The following is a 22,601-nucleotide window of genomic DNA, read 5'->3' as shown; positions in this document are numbered from 1 at the left end:
TTTGTTTGTTTTTTTTTCGTTCATTTATTTTTTTAAAACATTTGTTTATATTTATAGAATATTAAAATATATATCACACATAATTAGCAAAGAAAAATATTATTAAAATGTTTTGTTTTTTTGTTTTTAATTAAACAGAAGTTAAATTTATTTAGGAAGAAACTAAAGAGAAAAAATAAAACAAAAAGAAATAAACAAAGGAGAAAGGAAAATAGGAATACTTAAAAATAATTATGTATTTATCAATTCATGCGACAAAATAATATTTATGTATATTGTATTTATCATATGTATGCATGTACGTACGTATTTGTAATATGTAAAATATTAATTAAATTGTGTGAGAAAACAAAATAGAATTGTTCAAAATATGTACGTTTTTATTTCAGAATTGTACTAATTCCATGCCATGTGTTTACATTACCATTTTTGTTTTCTTTCTGTTTAAAATGTTGTCGTTTTTCCGTTTTTAGGTTTTCTTAACAATTCTTATATTTGCCTTAATTTTCTTTTGTTAATTTAACAATTGTGTTTTTCTTGTGTTTGTCTTAAATTTCTGTTTGCTTTTATTAGTTATATATCTATTTTAATTATTATAATTAACATTTTTATGTCTATAGTTTTCTTGTTTGAATTCTTTCCTCTTTCCAATATCGTAAAAATTTATTCATTTTTATTTTATCAATTGCAATTTGTTTTTATTTTATTTTGAATGCTTTTGTTTAGTTGTTTCTTAAAAATGTTCAAAACATTCTTTTAATAGTCGTGTACATGGATAGTAATGTGTAATTTGTTAAATTTACATGTGCGTTTTTGTTCTGTGATTAGGTTAAAGAAATATCAGAAATATAAAAATGGTATTGTAATCTAAACGTACAATAACATTTATTATCACGATAATGCATCTATGTTGATTTAAATGACATATATTTTTTACGTTTTGTGTCAAATTATCATGATCGGCCACATTATCATATCAATAGTGTAAATGCTGTTTAAGAAGTTAATGTAAACAAAGTTATGGTCAGTTTCTGGACATTTGTATTTCAATAATAGTCGAAAGAAATAAACCTAAGCAGTTTGAAGTCGAGTTAGTTTTCCAACTGCCATTACTGGTACGGTTTACACAAAATGATATATATATAGCACTGCTATATTAGAAAGTGTAATAGAGTAATAGAATAAGCACGCACGCGTGCCTTCTGTCAGTATTACTCTCTCCCCAGAGCAAATATGTAACAAACAATATTCAACTTATAGAATAACAACAGCTCGAATTCCCAAAATATGACATTATAAATACATATAGCAAAAACATTCTCAAAAAATCGCTTTAAAGAAAAAGGAAATTTTTCACTGTGTGATTAGTTCCATTACTAGTAATAAACGGAACTAGTGGTCAATTACACTCTAAAGAAAAGCAACCAATAACCAATAGATAGTGTTATCTTAGTGTTAATATTTTGCTTGGTATAATCTGTAGCATAAACAAGGAGTCAATGCTACTTATAATAAATATATCCACCTAGTTGAGTGCATTGCCAATGTGTATGATAAGGAACTATACAATAGTTTCTAGATGACAATTTTCACTATGTGCTTAGTTCCATCACTAGTTATAAACGGAACTAGTGAGAAATTGCACACAATTAGCATTTGAGTGGGAGGAAGCCATTTAAAAAACTAAAGCCAGAGGTACTTTGTAGGTCTGGAGAACATTCACATTTTAATAGTTTATTTGGCGTACTCTGTAGCATGATTTGAAAATATTGCCAATAAGTACAAAGTGGAAACATCGGAAATATTAAAATCGTTGGCAAAGAGTTTGATTAGGATTTGTTTTTTATTTGTCTCGTTTAGTCCCATTGTTGTTGTATTTTAAACGAATAACGTTATTTTGAAAATCGATGGTTCTCAAACCCATGTTCGTTGCGGGTTTTTAAAACAATTTTCTAACAAAAGTGTAAGTCCTGGCCAAAGTCCGTCTACACAAGGAAAACTTACTTTTACAACGAAAATACGTCCTATCTTTATCTTATATTCCACTGAAATTGACTTGAATTGAACTCTAATAACGCTTAAAAATGAATTTTAGACCTTATGAAATGGCGCCCAATGTGGTATTCTAAAAAATATGCGATATCTCAGAATTGTAATTAAGGCTTATGGAAATCGATGAGTATCAATGCTCAGGTTCATTGGGGTAAACTTTTAAAATTAATTTTCTAATTGAAGACCATTTTGAATGCACTAAAGCCGTCCACATAAGGAAAATAAAAATAATAAAAAACACGTCCTATCTATTTTTCATGTGAAAGTGGACTTTATTACCATGGTATGAACCCTCATAGTGCTTAGAAACTAATTTTTGGCTTTATGACCAGATACAACAAACGTGAGAAGTATGAAATGGTGCTTAATGTGGGATATTTTGTATCATGGAGAATCGGAGGACTGTGACGCAAATGAATTCAGTACATCTAAAGTAGGGGCGACCACAGGAATACAAACAAAACGAATGCATGTGTGAATGTATGAGTGAAAAAGCAACAACCAAATGATGTTTTTTTGTTTGTTTTTGTTCACGCATAGTGTACGTGAGGCGGAAAAGCAAATGCAAAATGCAGTGGGATCGCTGAGTATAGTGTCTTTTCAAAAATGAGCAGCTCTGATCTATAGTCTGTTCAAGGTTTTTAAGAATGCCAGTAACCTATATGTCCTTCTATGTTTGTTGAAAAAGGTTTTTTGGCAGTGGTACTTTCCTGTAATGTCAGAAGTTTTATCAGAATCGTTAGGTAAAAAATGCGATCTGGACGCATGGCTGCATATGCAAGTGCGAGTTCATAGTAGCACACAAAACAAAGATGGCGACCAACATAGGATCTAATTAAAAAAGTAGAATAATAAAGTATTTGGCATTCGCTGAGTGGAAATATTTGTGAAATAATACGAAATTATATTATCGCTCACCAAAGACATGAACAGTGCTTTGGAGACTTTTCCAAATGAAAATTTAGGGTTTTGACTAGGTTGATTAAAAATGGGATATGCCAAATTTAAAATAGATGGCACCCAACGCTCCAATAACAGGAAATGTTGTATTATGGATAGTTCCGTAAGGAGAACCGTGTCGCTAAACGCACTCGACCGACACAATCCGTTCTTCAAAGTTCGTTAGAAATAGTTCTTAATATCAGTAGATAAAAAAATGGCGCCCAATGTTAGGAAAAAGAAATAACGAATATGAGATCTTAGTTCGTGGCAGGTATGCGTTTATAACCACATACATAACAGAGATGGCGCCCGACGTAGAAACCAAATAAAAGGTAGTATAAGGAAATATTGGGCATTCGTGTTGAATGCGAATGTTCATGAAATGATCCGAGGTCATATTATCGCTCACGACAGGTATGGCGATAATTTAAATACATGTTGATGCATGACCGGGTGGGAATTTTTGGGGCCCAATGTTGAATTCAATAAAAAAAAAAAAAATGCTAAAATTCAAATAATGGGGGGTGGCTTGGAAGCCTATCAAAAATAAAATTGGATTTTGGACAGGGGAGAGACATTCAATGAAGTCTACAATTAACAAAAGTATTTTTAAAATTGAAATAGATAATGCTCAACGTTAGGTTAGTATTAACTGGACATGTTGTGTCATTGAAAGGTGGTTCGACGAACTTAAAGTCTACCCAAATGTGTTAAGAAAGGCCGCAACTTACCCGTAAAGTAGTCGCCTAATCACCGAAACATAGTGCAATGACAAACTATCCGTCTCCTCCTGACCGGCATCTTCTAAAATTGTGCATTATATCCTCTTTTATTTGGAGAATATAAATGGATTTATGGTGGCCATAACTCACAAAATAAATATAATAACGTCCAAAATTTGGTTCGGGTCTTCTTATGGCGAGATACCAAGCTCACGTAACTGAAGAGGTGAGTTACCAAGCTAGATAATGTTTCGATTGAACTCCCTTTTTTCCTTCTTCTTGTGTTGAGCTGATTTAACGTACTTTTGAACCCAAAAATATGACGAAAGTTTACAAATTAAGCTCAAGAAGACACACATAGCGAGACATTACAAAAATGTATATTCCATGCAGGGACAGGTAAGTCGACTTTTTGTGTAATAATAAAAGTAAAAAAAAAAACATTTAAATCGACCACGAAACCGACTTTAATCAGTTTAGTTGGCGGGAAAATCGAAAAGTCTAAAAATACCTCAATTCGTGTTGTTGTAACAGTGTTTATTATTGTCCTTCTTCGTCCTTCTGCTTAATCTGGATCTTGGTCTATCTCCAGTTCCTGGAAGGTGGCTGCTTCGATACGATGTAGCCACAGGTCCACTGCGGAATTTTCTCCATTCTTTTTTTCGAGTAATTTGTTTTGTCAATTTTCTCCAAAACATTTAGCCATTTCAAGATTTCGTTCTCCAACATTTCAAACTTTACTCACAAAATTTTCGAAGTCCAAACTGACTAAACTCAGGAATACTATGTTTAGAGCAATCACGAATAATTTTTCACGCGGAGAATGGTTTTGTAAACTCAGATTATCATTTGTTACCATATCTCCTGAATCGAAATATCTGTACTCGTATGTCCTTTAAAACGTTAATTATGTATTTATAAAATGCAAGAGATGGCGCCCAACGTAGTTTTAATAAAAACATGGATCATAGCATCTGCGAAATCATTGCCTCCCATATTAAAGATATGGTGCCCAATGAGGCTCCGCTAAAAAGTATGGTTTGGAAATGGTAAGTAGTAGTTCGCTTCTCTAACTCAGTCTGTCGTTACCGAAAACTCGGTAAAATTGAAATGATAAATAATTTCAGCAACTAACGCTATTTCTAGGTGTGTTATCAATTAAAAAAGTAGTCGCTAAGGTCTATCGATAGCAACAGTATTGTCAACTGTTATTTAATCTTTGATTTAAATTTAATCAATTTGCGTTCTAATTTTTACCGATTTTTTCTCGATAACGACAAAATGAGTTAGAGAATCGCACTACAGACCTGTTTCTTTTTAGAAATTGAAACTCGAATATATAGTACGAATAGATTTTTGAAAGAATGCACATTTTCGTTTTCAAATTATATTTATGATATTTCGATAACTTTTTCTCATTATACACTGATGCGCGCACACACAGACATATAGGTATACTCGTATATACTATATAAAACATTAATACATACAACAAAATTTAAAATATAAACAACAACAATAATAAAATATTGGCCACAGATACCAATCAATTCGAAATCAAATCGTATGTAACGCAGTACAAATTCTAATTTGAAAGAAAAATTACAAAAATAAACGACAAATACATGACAAGTGTTGCGCTCTCTCTCTTACTTTCGCTTTAATGCAAACGATGATGATTATTGCTCTTGGGAGTACCAACAATACGTACACGCCCCAGTGTGCCCATATTGCCGGCACCGGCGGCAGCAGGAGCAGCAGTAGCAACATTACCAGCATTTTGTGCCGCCACCACATGATGATGCATCGTTGACATCATGTGGGGGTGCATTTGCAGTTGCTGTTGCATGGCAGCCATTTGTTGCTGATGGTGTTGTTGCTGCAAATGCTGTTGATATTGTTGGTACTGTAATTGTTGCTGCTGTTGCTGCTGCTGTTGTTGTTGCTGTGCCAAGTGTAAGCGTTGCTGTTGTTGCAGTTGCAATAACATGTGTTGTTGTTGCTGCTGCTGTGTCGGTTGTTGCTGGGTTTGTTGGGGTTGGGTTTGAGGCTGTTGCTGCGGCAGTGGTTGCTGCATCTGTGGCGTGTGTTTAATGTCATTGCAATCGCAAAATTGGGGTGGTGGTGCCAGCACAATGTTCTCTGTCACCAGGCCACCATCCGGTTCGGGACGTGACGCCACAGAAGCGGCAACACTACTTCCAGCAATGGTAGATTTTGAATTCGACATCGATATCGACATTTCAGAATCACTATCGGCCTCTATGGGTGGTGGCAGCTGAACCAGCGATACGGCCGCTGATCGTGTTGCACGTTGCATAGCAATAGCGGCCGCTTGTTTGCGTGTTAGCGAATTATGTCGTTGGAAAGCTTTGGCCGGCGGTGAGGGACTTAATTCGCCATCATCATCGGATCGTTGTTCCTCCTGGGATTCTTGGGAAGAGAGGATGCTTGATTGTTTGGCCATTTGTTGTTGTTGTTTGGCAACAATCGCTGCTGTGTTGGCTGCCGCACCAGCGGCTGCCGCCTTTGCCTTGAGGATTTGTTGTAGATGCTGTTGATGGGCCATTTGTTGTTGCTGCTGTTGTTGTTGAAGCAAAATTTGTTGTTGGGTGGCCAGCAATTTTTGATTGGGATTCATATGAGGCTGGGCCAAACGTCCGGCCACTGAAGCTTGACTCTTGGCCGCCACTTGCTGACTTTGAACGACAATCGTTTTGACTTTGGTTGTAGACGACATTTGCTGTTGTTGTTGCTGTATGACTGGAGCATGCTGCTGTTGGACCATTTGTTTGACGGTAACCGTTGTTGGAATGTTTGGTGTAGCTGAAACAGGAACGTGGGAAGAGGTAATGGCCTTGGCCTCAAATGCAGCCTTGGCATTGGCCACATTTGTTGTTGAAATAGCCGGTGCGGTGGTGTTGCTGGTGGTACTGCTGTTGGATGGCTTATCAATACTGGCAGCCGATGTTATTGCAACTGGCTGTAGAGTTTTGTGTTGTAACGGTGGTGTCGATTTTGCAGTCTTTTCCAACTGTTGCAAATTGCAGTGTTTACTTTGTGTGGCTGGTGGTGTTTTTGGTGGCGCCGCAGCATTCGTTGTGGTGCTGGGTGCTGCACTAGCAGTTGTGGTTGCAGCAGTTGTCGCTGGTGTTGTTGTGGTTTTTGGCAGTTTTGTGGCATCAATTTCATCTTTATCCTTATCGGGTATTGTTTTTGTCTCTTCATTTATGGTGACCGTGGGCTTCTTCTTAATGGTATCGGTTGATTTGGGTCCAATGTTAGCCAAAGCACCAGCTGCCAAAACTTCTTGATCACTGCTAACACCCGATGAACTATTGCTGTCACCTTCTTCTTCATTGTTGTTATTATTGTTGTTGTTGTGTTCAACATCATTATCATTTTTGGCTGTAGCTGCTTGTTGCTGATGCGGCTGTTGTTGTTGTTGCTGGTTTGTTTCATTGGCGGCGGAGGAAGAAATTTGTTCATCGTTTTTATCAAATCCATTTGGCGATGATTTGGATTGTTTCAAATTGCTGCGTATGCGTTGTATTTCCTCAACCGATAGGGAATGTGAAATGGATGCAGAACCGGAGGCTGAACTGCTGCCACTAGGGAATAGACGGAGAGAAGAAAATAAGAAGTTGTTAGATAAAATATGAGATGGCGCCCAACATGGGGTCAAAATGAAAATTGGATAATTGGACACTGGACAATGAATGGGTAAGCAAGAGCGAAAAACGGATATGGCGCCCAACGTTGGATTCAAATAAATGTAGGATACGGAATTGTTGGGCCATTATTGGATAGAAAATGTGGTTCGAAACCTTATCAGCAAAAGTAGAAGCATGGCTGGTTATGGAGTCCAAATTAGAACAGAGATGGCGCCCAACCCGGTACCAAATATAAATGAGCATTTTTCAGTCATGTAATACTTCTCTACAAGTGGTGTCGTCAGGCACGGCGTTCGGACTCTTATTATCGAGGAAGTTGAACAAAGTGGGGAATCAAGATGAAAGATGTCTCCCCTTGCCTTTTTGGAAATGTTTTTTTGAAGATCACACTATATCATAAAATGGCGCCCAACGTAAGGCAAAAATAAAAATTACGAAAATGAGATATTGGCTTATGGATGGATATATAAGTGCGAGTTCAAAGCACCACACATGACAGCGTTTGATCCAAATAAAAGTGGGATAATGTAATGTTGGAAATTCGATAAGTGGGAATGTTCGTGAAATGATCCGAGATCATATTGTCACTCAGGACACATATGGCACCCAATGTTGAATTCAAATAAAAAGGACAGTGGTTAGGAGTCCTTTTGCGAATATCCAACTGAAACATTCGACATTGGCTGAGTGGATTGTGGCATAAATAACAGAGATGTCGCCCAATTTAAAATAGGATAAGAAAATATTCCGAATTCGCTTAGTGGAAATATTCCTGAAGTGATCTAAGATCACATCATCCCTACCAAGAGATATGGCGATAATATTGAGGTATTTTGAAGCATGGTGGGCATATATGGCGCCCTTTGGATACCTTTTGCGAAATCAAGATACAAATAAAAAATTGAAATTGGCTGGGTAGGTTGTGGCACAAATAGAAGAGATGGCGCCCAACGAAGTATTAAAAATAGGATACGAAAATAGGCCTGTTCGATAACTTCGCAAGTAAAAAGTACTTGCAAGTACTTCTAAGTTCTCTTTTATTGGACAAATGTAAAAATTTGTACACATTTTTGGGTTATCGAACAGATCTAATGTTAGGTATTCACCAGATGGGCGAACTAATTTTAGAACATATAAGCAAAAATGACAGAGATGACGATGAAATAAGACATTTTGAAGCGTGCCCTGTGGACAAGATCCAATTTACTCACGTATAATAAAAATGGCGCCCAATGTAGAATTCAAATAAAAACTAAATCATGGAAATCTGTGAAATCAAGGGGAGCAACCAAATATCCAAATAAAAATTTGGATATTGGTTGGGGGGATGTGAGATACAGATGTAGCATATATGTATAACATGAATGGCGCCCAACTAAATATCCAATTAAAAATATGCCATATCTAGATTAGGCAATTTTCCTTGCGACAATTGTCAGTTTGGTGGAGAGACTGACAATTGCCGCAAGGAAAATTGTCTAATGTAGAAATGTACTTTCGAAAAGGAAATGTATGACATTTACTGGATGGGATTTTGTTGAACTGATTTGAGAACATATTAACACAAATGACAGAATTGACCATGAAATATAGACATTTTGAACCATTTCCTGTGGGACATTACTAACGTAATGTAGATGACGCCCAATATAGAATTCAAACAAAGGACAGCAGTTTGAGGCCTTTTGCGAAATCATAGGGAGCAATCTATTCAAGAAAATACATTGGATATTGGATTGAGGGATTGTAGGACACTTAACTCGAATTGCGCCCAACAAAGTATCCAATTAAAAATAGAATAGCGAAATCTTGGGCATTTACTGGATGGGATGTCGGTGAACTGATTTACGTATTAAGACAAATGACAGAGATGGCGCAAATGATAGAAATACATTTTAAAGCATGCCCGGTGGGCAAAATCATATTTACTCACGTAAATGACCCCCAATGTAGAATTCAAATGAAAAAAGGATAGAATTTAAATAAAGGACTGTGGTTTGGAAGGATTTTGGGAAATCTTATCAGCACACATAACACAGATGGCGGGCAACCTAGGATACAAATAAAAAATTAAATCTTTTCGAACTTAAACTGGTTGGATTTTATTAAAAAGTTGAGGATATGTGGACCAACTCCATGGTCCATAATATAAAATATCAAGTCTATCTCACAAAATGTACTACAGATTATTTTTTCAACGTCATGAAATTTTTCATAGAGAAAAAGTACAACATGATCCAGATCCACATCGGTCGTAATTTCCCATCCACTTACCTTGCTTGACTATTTCCACTTGTTTCGGGTACATCGATCAGGGCAATCTTTTCATTTAGCTTTGTATTACGTGCTACCAAAATTGAATTTTCATCTTCACCATCGGATTCGCTGAGACTATAGTCTGGTTCCGGTATGGGTGGGGCAGGTCCAGTTGGTAAATTTGCCACAATACTATTGTTGTTGGTGTTATTATTATTGACTTGATTGAGCATGATGCCAGGACCACCACCATTTTGGCTTGGTGGAGCGGCATAATGCGATGAGGTGTTAGTGGTGGTTGTGGTGACTGTGACAGAGGTTGTGCTACCGGCAACGTTAGAGGCTTGCTGCGCCAATGCCGTTGGTTGAGCATATTGACTAATTTGTGGCTGTTGTTGTTGGGTTGTTGCCGTTTGGGGCACAGCAATATTTGTTGGAGCATAAATGCCAGATTGATTCGAGTTTTGTTGTTGATTGCTGTTCTGTTGGCGATTCTGCAAAAAAAGGGAAACGATTTTAAGACTTTGAATCAAAGAAGAGCTCAAAGCCCTCTGCCAAACTTACCTCTTGAGTTTGTCTTAACTTCCAAGCGATTAACTCCTGTGGTGAAGCATAGATTTTTGCACTTGCCGAAGGTTTGAAACTCGATTGAATGCCATCTACGGCAGCTGCAGTTACCGCATCGTTCTCCACGCGTTTCTTTAGTTTTTGCTGTAACGAAAGTGTACTTTCGTATTCCGAACTTTGACGGGTTTCAACTTTAACCACTTGCCCCACCACAGGTGGCGGTGGCGGAGGATGATTTGGTGGTGGCAATGCATTCAGACGTAACATTGAAGCGTGTAAAGTGGCCACATCATCTTGCGATAAATGACCCTTGGCCACTCCAGCAGTCCAGATCGAAGAAGAGGATCCACCAGCATTGACATTAAGATCAGGTGTCGAATGGAATCTTTTCAAATCACGGCTTCCAGCGCCCACTGTGGGTATGGCACATGGCTTACCACGTAAAGTGCCATTTTTAGATTTGGTTTTTCGCTTCATCTCAGCTACACTGCCATACACCATGGGACCCTTTAGGGGGGAGTTGGTATTGGCTGGTGGTGTAGCTGCTCCACTGTCGGTGCCCGATTGGAAACGTGAAGTGGTCATCATGGTGGAATAACGGTTGGCACTATCAACAGCCTCACCTTGTTGACGCTGGAACAGTTCCTCAAGTTCAGCAGCTGTAATGCGACTCGATGTAGGCCTGGCCTTAATGCTGGCCGTACGTAATTGCACCGGGGTACCAGGATGTGTGGGTGTTGGTGTCACAATCGACTCCACGGAGGAAGATTTTGTGTGATGGATATCATCATCTTCCTTTTCGCCGCCATTCTCTAAACCAGCCACCATGGACTTGGCTCTTGCCCTACCCACTGACAATGTGGTTTTGGGATCTCTGCGTGGTGGTAGCGGTGCAGGTCTACCCTGTCTTTCAGCCGCTGCAGCGGCGGCATTTGGTCCCAGTGACATTTTACGTGGCAAAGTGGCACATTGGCGATGCGAGGTTTGCGGTGTACTGGGGCCAGATGACAAATGATGACTGGGCATATATTGAGGGGTGGCTTGCATTTGATTGGGAAATTGTGGTGATATAACAGTCATGGATACCAAGGCTCCAGCGGAGCGTATCATTTCAACTACCTTTTCATGGGATGCGGCTCGCACATCTTCACCGTTGATGGCTAGGAGGAAATCGCCAGGCTTTAGGCCAGCCATATCGGCCACACCGCCTGGATCGACATCGTCCAGATACTGGAGTGCTGGGAAACGATCAGATGGTTTCAATTGCATAAGTTGGGAAGAAGCTTTGGCGCCGCGCAAAATAAAACCAAAACCGCGCTTGGCCCTGTGCAATACCACAGTACGGGGTTCGTTGAAAGCACTAGAGGAAGAGAAGAATAAGGAAATTAAAAATGTTATTGGAATAAGCAATGATTGGGACTTACTTTTTCTTGACTCTGGGTGCTGTTGCACTGCTATATTGTTGACTTTGTTGTTGGTGGTGCTGCTGGTGCTGTCCTCCGTTTCCAGTTAATTTCATGGAACCATAGTTATCAGTAGATCCTCCACCATTCAAAGCATGTGTTGACCCATTACTATTCACCGACAATGATGGTGATTGATGTATTAGTGTGGGGCGTGGCAATGTACCACCCGCACTACTCATACCACCAATTCCCGAACTGCCACCCAAACTCAATTGTGGTGAACCCTGGTGTACAGACGATGCTGCCGGGGAATGTTGATAGGGCGAGTGATTTGGATTCGCTGTAGCAACATTGGTTATATTCTTTTGTCGCAAATTAACTTCCTGGACGCACTCAGCCGGGAAGAAACCTGACTGATTGGTACCACGTACATAGCCCTCTAATAGGCCACAATCAGTTGAACCCACAACTTCAATGACATCGCCAACCTGTAGACGTATATGTCCCACAGAATTGCCAGCATAGGGTTCCATGCATACCACCGTTGTGCTAGGGTGACCAATTGAGCAGGCAGCAGAATCGGAATTGGTACCAACGCCCGAAGAATCGCTGATAATGTCGCTGGTATCACCAAGTGATTTATCTGTTGTGTGATAAGAAGGGATGAAAGAGAAAAAGGGAGAAAGAGAGTAGATGGAGGGTAATCGTTAGATTAATCAAGAAGTTATTAGGAAAGGTCACTCATAGTTTTAATGTCTCTAAAATTATGCTTTAAAATACACAGATATAGCATCGATAGCACTAAACAAATCCTTAAGTAAATGACTAAAACGCATTTTACACTTGCATTTAAAACAGGTGTTTTGGGAGTTTACGTCATTTATTTGACAGATACTCGTATTGTATGGAATTGACAACGTAAATGATGATGCATGTTTTATAAAACATGTTAAATGTAAAATGCGTTTAAGATTTTCACTCCTTAAAACTAGAAAATTTTATTATTTTTTTAATTACGAAACCTCTTACAAACCCATTATTTTAACAAGCGCATGTCGCATGAAATAAGCGGTTATTTTTGACTACAAGTATTTGGCGCCACATGCTCTTCTTAAAATAGTGGGGATTTAAGCTTTAATAGTCCTGAAAAATGTTATTGATACTTTATGGCCTTGAAAAATACTCTTAAAAATCAACAATTACATTTCTGATAGATTAAGAACTGGAATTTAAAAACTCTCTCTCTCACAAGAATAATTTCAACAGTTTTTTTTTTTTTTTCTATTTGTATGAGATTGATTGGTTGTTATTCTGCAACGATTCTTTGATGACATGCATGCGAAAAAAAGGATATACAGTCAAATGTGATTTAAGCAGACATTCTGGCATATTCAATATTGGATTTGAATATATCATAGAATAAATAGTTCCTTTTAACCATATTCCACTGTATACATCTACATATATATGTATGTACGTATGAATGTTTTAAATGTAATTGGACAATTTGCAATGTCACAGAGCCATATGAAAGAAAGAAAAACGAAATAGAGTAACAAAAAACGCATGACGAATGAAAAGCAGAATATAAAGTTTTTCTTAAGAAAACTTCAATTTGCTCGTATGTTTTTTATTTTGTACTTTTCTGTTTGTTGTCGATTTTTATGGTAACAATTAAGAAATGTAAACATGCAATTTGTCTAGAAGAATATTTCAAACAAAAAACGAACAGAAGAAAAAACTAGTATATTGGCAGAAAAGTGCTAAAACATGCAATGTCCATTTAAGATAATGGAAGTTTTTTCCTTTGGTCAAATAAAGGCAAAATGGATATTTGTTGATCCTTGAAATACTTATCTGTTCAGGGTAAAAGGATCTGACTTTATAGTAAAAACTATTGTTTCATTTTTAAATTAAATTGAAAATAAAACTAAACATTAAATGAACATTAAATCTATTTGGAGATAAAATATATGGGCATTTATTTATTCCGGTCTACACTGAAGTGATTTCATTGAAAAATTTTCATGAAATTATACTTAAGTAATTTTATGGAAAGTTTATAAAGTTTTACCACTTTTTACTTTTGAAAATAGTAAAACCGGCAATAGTAGTAAAAGTTGTAAACTGCTCCCATATGAATTGTATGGTGTCTGAAGTAAAGGAATCCTGTAATCTTGTTGTTGTAGATTCTGGCTCACGTGATAACGTGAGAGTGATTTCAATTAACAGGCCAAACCAAAATAGCTAATAATGATTTTTTACTTTAAATGTCAAAATTGTGTATTTAATTCTTTACATTTTCTACTGTGGTCATGGTCCAATTAACAGGCCTTCCAGCAATAACAGCCGATTTTCAACTTAAAGCGTCAAAATTTTACATGTTTTTTTTTTTTGTACTGTGATTCAATCACAATAGTGTGTTTTGGCAGTTCAAATCACGACCAGCTGTTTTTGTCTGCCACCCCTCACAACAGTTTATGACGGAATAAGAAGTGTTCCATTATTTCTCATATTCAGACCAAGCATCAAAAATTGTTTGATTTGATTTACAATAATGGATTTTGACGAGTATCATGATCAGTCGGTTTTGTGGTACATCTTCTTATTGCGCCATGGAACTGTATGAAGTTAAGCGCTCGGCACATACGATGCGTTGAGCGTCGCGGTACAACAACCACATGAAAAAAGTGTAAGTGATGCCAAGTTTTTGAAAAACAACAATGTGGCTGACGCATTAAAGTTAAACATAATTTTACTTTTGTGGGACAACGGGTGTCCCAACGTGTCACTAAACGGACCGTATGTGCCGAGGGCTTTAATGGGGAGCATGATGGAATAATAAGGTGGTGTAAATTTGCATTGGCGCCATAAATGCTGTTTGCACTATAGCTTTTTGCATATTTAACATATATTGTATGAATATGACAACTTAAATCAACAATTTGCTAAATCCAGCATAGTCTAAATGAGCTATAAGTCCCGGTACACACTAGCGTGAATTTCATTAAAAAAAGTTCATGAAATTAGGCGTTCTTAGATCGAGTTCCCCACTACAGCAATTTCATGATGGAACTCGATCTAGAAACGCATAATTTCATGAATTTTTTTAATGAAATTTATGCTAGTGTGGACCGGGACTAATTCTATGATTACATTTACGAAATCCACTCGATTTCAACTGCCAATTCCTTTGCGTATACGTTAAATGAAAACTCATCTGAAATCCATTGGATTTCATTTGACGTTTGAGCAACGAAATTGGCAGTTGAAATCCAGTGTATTTCGTAAATGTAAACTTAGTCTAAGCAATGGAATTGACGTGTGAAACAAATACCCCGGTTACACTTAACCGGATTAACCCAGTGTGTTTGGATTTCAAATGCCAATTCCATAGCGCAAAAGTCAAATAAATCCTCTCGAAGTGGGTTAACCCGGCAAAAAACTCTAGTGTAACCGTACTATAAGTGTGTTTATTAAATCCGCTTAAATGCAAACGGGGTATTAAATAAGTATGTATTTGGGGCAAATACGTGAGTTATTTGACAAATGTTCAATGGAATCATGATGCAATAATAAGGTGGCGTAAAACGGCCAGCTGATTATTTTCAATCTAGGGATTTTCTTGATGTTGTTGTCTTGTTGTTGTACTCTTTACGTGACCTGTTAAATAGACCTTGAATAGAATTGACAACTAAAATAATGCATTTTATTAAAACCTGTTTGATGAAAATGCGGCTTACTGAGGTTAATCCGGACAACGCGGTAATCCGGACAATAAAATTGTACGGATTATTGAGATTTTTCTAGTTTCATCCAAAACTGACAGTCAAAGTATTTTTACGACAATTTTCTGGTAAAGAAAAACTATTGTTTTGCTAAATATGTTTGAAATACAATATTTAACGAATTATTTAAAGACTAGGAAACTAATTATTCAGCTATACTTTGATATTAACGAAATAGACCTCGACTGTCCCTTTTTGTTGGTACGTGTGCACTATGCTTAACGCATGGTGGAATAAGAAGGTGTTACGGCAAATCATGCAAACCGTCAAATTTGCTCACAATAATGCATTACTGTGAATTGCTTGTTTACATTTTGTATGTGATTTTATTCACAATAATGCATTTTGACCAACTGGTATGAAGATTAGCTATTTTTGCCGCTGTACCTGTATTATTGTGCCATGGCTTAGTCGAAGGTCACACTAGAGTGGTTTCATTGAAACTTTTATGGATTCTTAAATCGAGTTCCCCACTACAGCAACTTCATGATTTTACTCTAGTATGGACATCGACCTAGGAACCGTGGATTTCATGAAATTGTTTCAATGAAACCATCTAGTGTGACCTTCGACTTACCCTATCGTGTTCTTACCAATAGCGCATTTACATCAAACGGATTTCAGTAAAAGTCAACATTTAAATTGCCAATTCCACTGACAAAATATATTTTCTTATAAAACCCTATGCAGACGGCAGCATTAATTTGCATTTCACTGTATTTAATTTTAACCTGACAGACGACGGTTTCTGCATTTACGAAACAGCTGATTGCTGTTTTGTTGTATGCACTGTAATTTTTGTTTTCTAGCTGGTTTATACTTATGCTCCGAAATCCACTGGATTTCACGAAATCCTGAAATACACCCCGTTGTTTACACTTATGTTTTGTTGACTTCAAACATATCACAATAATCAAGGTAGATGCATGAATTTTCATCTGATTGCCTGATATGTTGATTTTGACATTTCTGCTAGAGTTTTCACAATTTCTGCCATTTTTCCGTTCCCGCGCTGTTTGAACGAATTTGTATAGGAAAGCATTTTTTTTACATTTCGCTCATTTGCTAATTTTACGAAGAAAAAAGTAGGGAACACAATGAAAATTTAACATTGTAACAAAGTAATTTAATTTCTTTTTTATACTCCGTTTATATTTAACCGAATTTAACAAACCGACTGGATTTTAAATGTCAATTCCATTGCTTATATGTATTTCAAACAATTCCTCATAAAGAAGGTTAACCCTGCAAAAAGCTCTAATATAAACAGCATATTACTTTGTTTACAAGTTTTGATATTACATTGTTTTGTTGCAGCAATTCTCCATCTACCTTGTTTATTGTGATACGTGAAAAGTCTTGTAACTTTTGGTACTTTTTTGGGTGAAAGCAGGGTTGTATATCATAAGTACTGGATTTCGATGTTGATTTCGCTGAAATCACGAAATTAGATGATTTCATTTTTGTATGCAACGCATCATAAATTTAGCTTGAAACGATGCCGAATGTAAACCTTGTGTCTCAGAGCATGAACATATGAATATGCCCCTCTCTTTTACGGTATTGCCATATTGAAATACCTAAAAGCACTTCAAATTCAGTATGATTGTGTGCTTTAAGAATGTGGATAATGCACGAATTAATGTGAATTAAGGCAGTTAATGCAAATTAACGCTGCCGGAGCCTTAAAGGGCTCTGCACATACGGTCCGTGGAGTACCGCGTTAAACAACCACATGAAATCCTCTAGAACAAACTTGGTATCACTTACTTATTTTTCATGTGGTTCTTGTTTTTAACGAGTGATGCGACTCACAACGGACCGTATGTATTTGGCCCCTAAAACGGCGTTTGCACTACGACCCCGGCACATACGGTCCATTGTGTTACGCGTTGCGCGTTGAAAACAACAACAACCATATGAAAAATGTGTAAGTGATGCCAAGTTTGTTCTTAAACTTTTCATGTGGTTGTTGTAACGCGACGCTCAACGCGCCGTATGTGCAGATGCCTTTAAGACCGCGGCACATACGCTCAACGCGTCACACAACGGACCGTATGTAATTGGCCCTTTAGAGCTTTTTGTCGGGTTATGAGGATTCTGAGGATTTATTTGACGTTTGCGCTACATTTGAAACCCAGTGGGTTTATTAGATCCGGTTAAGTGCAAACGGGGTATAAAGGTCCAGGCGCAATGGTTCATATAAATTGTATGTATTGTTTGTTATAAATAGTTTGGATTTTGCTTGGAATTTATTGAGAATTCAGGGTTTTATTGTCTTGTATTAATCCCCGATTTCCAGAATCTATCTGATCTCTATTCAATTTTATCTCCATAAATAAACTCTTACATCATATGCATATCGTAATAAAATCAAAATAAACATATAAAACATTATAAATGAAATAAAAATAAAAACAAAAATACAAAATCAAATAATAATAAAAATAATACCTGTTACAATGCTGATATCATCCTCATGAGAACGATGACCAGATGAACCTTCCGATAAACTCGAACTGGCTGAACTATATGGCAAATGTTCAGATGGACACGGTGATGGTGGTCCATGATGACCACATGTACTGCTGTTGCGTGTCAATGTACCCATTATGCTACTACCACCGCCAATGCTGCCATTGGCACTAAGCCAACCCATGCCGGAACGACGTTTTGGATTGTAACGTGGTGGTCCGCGAAAGGGTACTATACGTGTATGGTGAATAAATGTGTGTTTTTGTGAAGGAGGGAGTAGGAGGAAATGGGTATATTTTTAAATAAGTTTTTTTTTTTTGTTATACAAAGAGTAAAGAGTTAGTTTGATGTTTTATTGTTTTGTTAAGTCAATTTATTTTCATTTGATTTAAAAAAGAGAAATTCCATTGCAATTACTTTTTTAATATTGGCTTCTAATATGTTGTTTTGCATTTTGAAATAGTAATGTAACATATACACTGATAAGAACTAATTAAGAAAACTGTTAAAGGTTGATCGTAGCATGTTAAGTACGATATGCATGTATTTATATTATTTGTCGGGGAACCCATTTGCTGATATTTAAAAGTTATTGTACGAAGCTCAACATATTCTCCTGGATTCAAAGGACATTGAAACGTGTAAGCATATTTTCTTAACGTCGGATTTATAATAACTATTTTTTTAGACTAAAAATAAACGCCCTGATGCATTAGTACCTCTCAATTTAAGATTTTATTACATTGGGGGATATAGAATCCCATTCAGTAAATTTTTAACAACTTTACTCATTGTTTATTTTACAACAATTTTATTTGTATGTTTTTCAATCGATAAAAGTTACAGAATTCCTATTCCTGAGTGGATTTCAACTGTCAATTCATTAAATAAAAATCTCCGGATTTCAGATGAGTTGAAATCCGCTCATTGTTATGGCACATAAGACGATCTCGCATAAGATGACAGTCTTGAAATGTAAAGGAATAAAGGGGAAACGGTACCTACCTTATTAGGAGCAAAACATTTGCATCCAATTTCCAATGCAAGTGCCACTGCATTGCATCTTTTGACATGAAACCGCGTATGATTTTAAATGAAGGTGAACGAGAATGCAATTCGTCTATCTTCCTTAGTCCCGGGCCACACTAGAGTAATTTCAATGAAATTTTGACATGAAACTTTGCATTTTTTGGGAAAAATGCACAATTTCAAGAAACTAGTGTACACGGTTTCATATTTTCTGCAATTGTGCTTTGTTGCAATATTCGTATGAATCAAAACAGATCGTTTCATGTCAAAATTTCAGTGAAATTACTCTTAGTGTGGCCTGGGACTTAGCATGTCTTTTATTTGAGTACATTTAAAAGTCATACTTTGGAATGTGTTTTGAAGCTGTTATAAGATGAAATAAAAATCACTCTATGGCATGTTATTTTACGTTTTATAACTATCATGAATTGCTTTTAAATATGAAAAAATAAGGACTAGAGTTACAATTGAATCATTGTGCAATTGTTAGGTTCCGTACTAGGGCCTGCTGATTTCACTCATTGTTATTGTGAATATATCGTATGAAAACGTGACAAGATGACGGTATACATTTCAATCATAATTGTCATGATGTTGCTGTGTCTGGTCACCTTATTTGTTGAATCATGATTAGAATAATGCCGTTTCCCTTCATTCTTGCCTGCTGATGACTTATGTGAGAAAGCCAATCACTTTATTCAATTCATTCTTTATATCTGGAACATAAAATAGCCTTAATACCGACCTTTGAAAAAAGAGCTTGACCTCTGACTTTGAGTAAATCAATGACTTCATATACATATGTTCTTTGGCACCGCCATAAACATGTGATGTCAATTTTGAAATATTAAATAAAAATATGCTAGCTTGGATGGATGTGGCGGCGCCATGGCAAGAATTATGCCTGATTCCATATTATAGGCCTAAAAATATTAACGGACGACATTCTCTTTCATTAAAATTTACTCTGCGTCTTCTTTAGGAGAGTAATACATGTTACTCTCTCCCTCATACCCGAATATTACATAAATTTATATGTATTTGGGCTTTATGTAAGATTTAAATTGCTCAGTGTAAATGTTATATTACATATTAATATTGTTTGTAATTTTTCTAATTCATAATTATCAGTTTTAGGTACTGTAAGTTTTACTCAATCTATAAATATTTTGTAACAACTTTCTAAATATATAATTATAAAATATGTTTATAAAAATGCATTTCGAATTCAATTTTTGTAAGCAAATACAAATTTTATTTGAAGGAGGCTATAATTTTACTGATCTTCCAATTTAATTGTTGTGTGGTAAATTTAAAATAATGTGGGATTCTGGGAAAGAATCCAACCAATAACAAAGGGACATTTATAAGCATGGGCATAAGATGTTTTTTGAACATATTTCATATTCTTGTTTAGGATTTTGGTTAATTTAATGAGAAATTCCATTATCAGTTCTAATGATCTACTGAATCGAATTTTAATGCGAAGGGTGATGTAGTGGATGTGTGTTTTAGCATTGACTTACTTACTTTTATGTTTGCTTTAGCATTTGTTGATACCATTACCTTTGTTGTATAGAATTGTAATTTTTTAACAAAAACAACAACACACTTACATGTAAAATTTTATGAAACATATTTCAAACAATATCAAAAACATTTCTAATTAAGAAATCTCACTAAGAAGAGTAGAGTAATGTTTTAATATAATGTAAACAGCAGTCACAAACCATATGAAATCGAAATGAAAACTGTAAGACCTTTGATCTGCTCCAGAATCTGCAAGAAGCTACTAATTTTTACTATGATAACATTATTTTCCTTTATGATATCGGAAATATAGTAAAAATTAGTAGATTCTTGCAGTTCTGGAACAGACCCTTATTTACCATGGGTAATTACGTCGCTGCTTTGACAGATATTCAATGGAATTGACAACTCATGTAATTGAACTTGTGTAAATGCAGCTGGAATATTAATTTAAAGAAAAAAATTATTTGCCTGTTCCCGTACTTTATAAAGTGGTAAAAGTCATAAAAGTTGTAAAAGTCGTAAACGATTTTCATATAAATTTTGTGTACGGCAACGCAAAATGTGTAAAAGTAGTAAAAATTGTAAAAACTTTTTAGTTCTGGAACAGAGCTTATGTGAACTAAAGTTTACACTAATAGCTGGTTTACATTAAGAAATCGAGTGGGTTTCAACTATCAATTCTTTTGCGTATACGTCAAATGAAAACTCATCTGAAATCAATTGGATTTCATTTGACGTTTGAGCAATGAAATTGACAGTTGAAATCGAGTGGATTTCGTAAATGTAAACCAGATATAACGCTTTTTGTTATGATACACATACATTACATTCTTGATTTTTACGTCAATAAACCAATCTAAAACGATTTTAAGGCCTCGACACGATGGCTCCGTAGAGTGCTGTTTCATGTCACGCGTTTACGAAATAAGTTAAAACGCCGTTTGCATTACGGGTTAACTTTCTTTATGATGGTTTATTTTGACGTATACGCAATGGAATTAACATTTGAAACCCAGTGGGTTTATTAAATCTGGTTATATGTAAACGTACTATAAAATATATTTAACTTAACAGCGGTAGCCAGATTGTCGTTTCTGTCAGAAACATGGTACCACTTTCGATATCTTCATGTGGCTGTTATTACAACGTCTAAAGGGCTCGGCACAATCGTTCCGTTGTTCCGTATAATGGTTCCGTTGAGTCCAGCGTTACTACAACCACATAGAAAAAGCGTAAGTGAATCCAAGTTTTCTTTTATGTTTTCATGTCGTTGTTGTTTTAAAAAGTGGCTCGAATCACAACAGGTGGACATAGAAGGCCTCGCCACAATGACTCCGTAGAGTGTCGTTTTGCGCGTTTAAAAACAACAACAACGCGAAAACTTCAAGGAAAAACTTAAAATCACTATAAATTTTTTAATGTAGTTGTTGTTTTGGCGAGTAAAACAACACTCAACGGAACGCATGTGTTTGGCCCCTCTTAAGGCCTCGGTACATACGGTCCATCGTGCGTTGTGTCACGCTTTAAAACAACAACCATATGAAAAATGTGTAAGTGATGCCAAGTTTGTTCTTGAAGTTTTCATGTGGTTGTTGTAACGCAACGCTCAACGCGCCGTATGTGCCGAGGCCTTAAAGACCATTGGTCCGTTGAGCGGCACGTTAGGCGTCAAAAACAACAATCACATAAAAAAAGTATAAGTGATTGGCATCACTTTGCTCTTAAAGTTTTCATGCGGTTGTTGTAAAGAGACACTCAACGGACCGTATGTGCCGGGGCCTTTCGTGTCGGAGCCTTTCCTCAAAAGAAAGTGATGCCAAGTTTTCTTTTGAACATTTCATGTAATTATTAGGTCCGTTCGATAACTCAAAAGTTTGTACAAACTCTTAAGGGGAGTACACACTAACAGTCAAAACTGACAGTCAACGTACTTTAAGGACAATTTTCCGGCAAATAACAACTTTTATTTAGCTAAAAACGTTTGAAATACAATATTTACGGTATTATTTAGAGATTATAAAAGAAATTTCAATTAGGCTTTGATATTCACGAAATAGACCTCGATGACTGTCAGTTTTGCTTGTCAATGTGTACTATACTTTAAGCGGGGTACACACAATCAGTTTTGATTGGCAGCTTTGTTCAAATAATCGGTTG

The 22,601-nt window shown here is 36.3% G+C and overlaps 1 protein-coding gene across 6 annotated transcripts in view; it reads right to left on the bottom strand.

The window, feature by feature from the left end:
- The window catches only part of Prosap (SH3 and multiple ankyrin repeat domains prosap), a 450,787-nt gene continuing 428,186 nt past the window's right edge, over nt 1–22,601 (bottom strand). For 5 of the 6 annotated variants that reach the window (XM_073988549.1, XM_073988550.1, XM_073988551.1 and 2 more), the window contains exons 10-14: nt 17,862–18,113; nt 11,638–12,262; nt 10,211–11,573; nt 9,665–10,140; nt 1–7,327 (exon numbers count right to left, since the gene is read on the bottom strand). In XM_073988549.1, the coding sequence (XP_073844650.1) occupies nt 5,377–7,327; nt 9,665–10,140; nt 10,211–11,573; nt 11,638–12,262; nt 17,862–18,113 (4,667 nt within the window). In that variant the 3' untranslated portion in view covers nt 1–5,376. The remainder of the gene's footprint in view (nt 7,328–9,664; nt 10,141–10,210; nt 11,574–11,637; nt 12,263–17,861; nt 18,114–22,601) is intronic. The other variant, XM_073988555.1, reaches the window with a different exon arrangement.

The sequence above is a fragment of the Musca autumnalis genome, unplaced genomic scaffold, assembly GCF_047663935.1.
Source record: "Musca autumnalis isolate F117 unplaced genomic scaffold, ASM4766393v1 scaffold_5, whole genome shotgun sequence".
Classification (NCBI taxonomy): domain Eukaryota; kingdom Metazoa; phylum Arthropoda; class Insecta; order Diptera; family Muscidae; genus Musca; species Musca autumnalis.
This window is presented reverse-complemented; position numbering and strand designations above follow the sequence as displayed.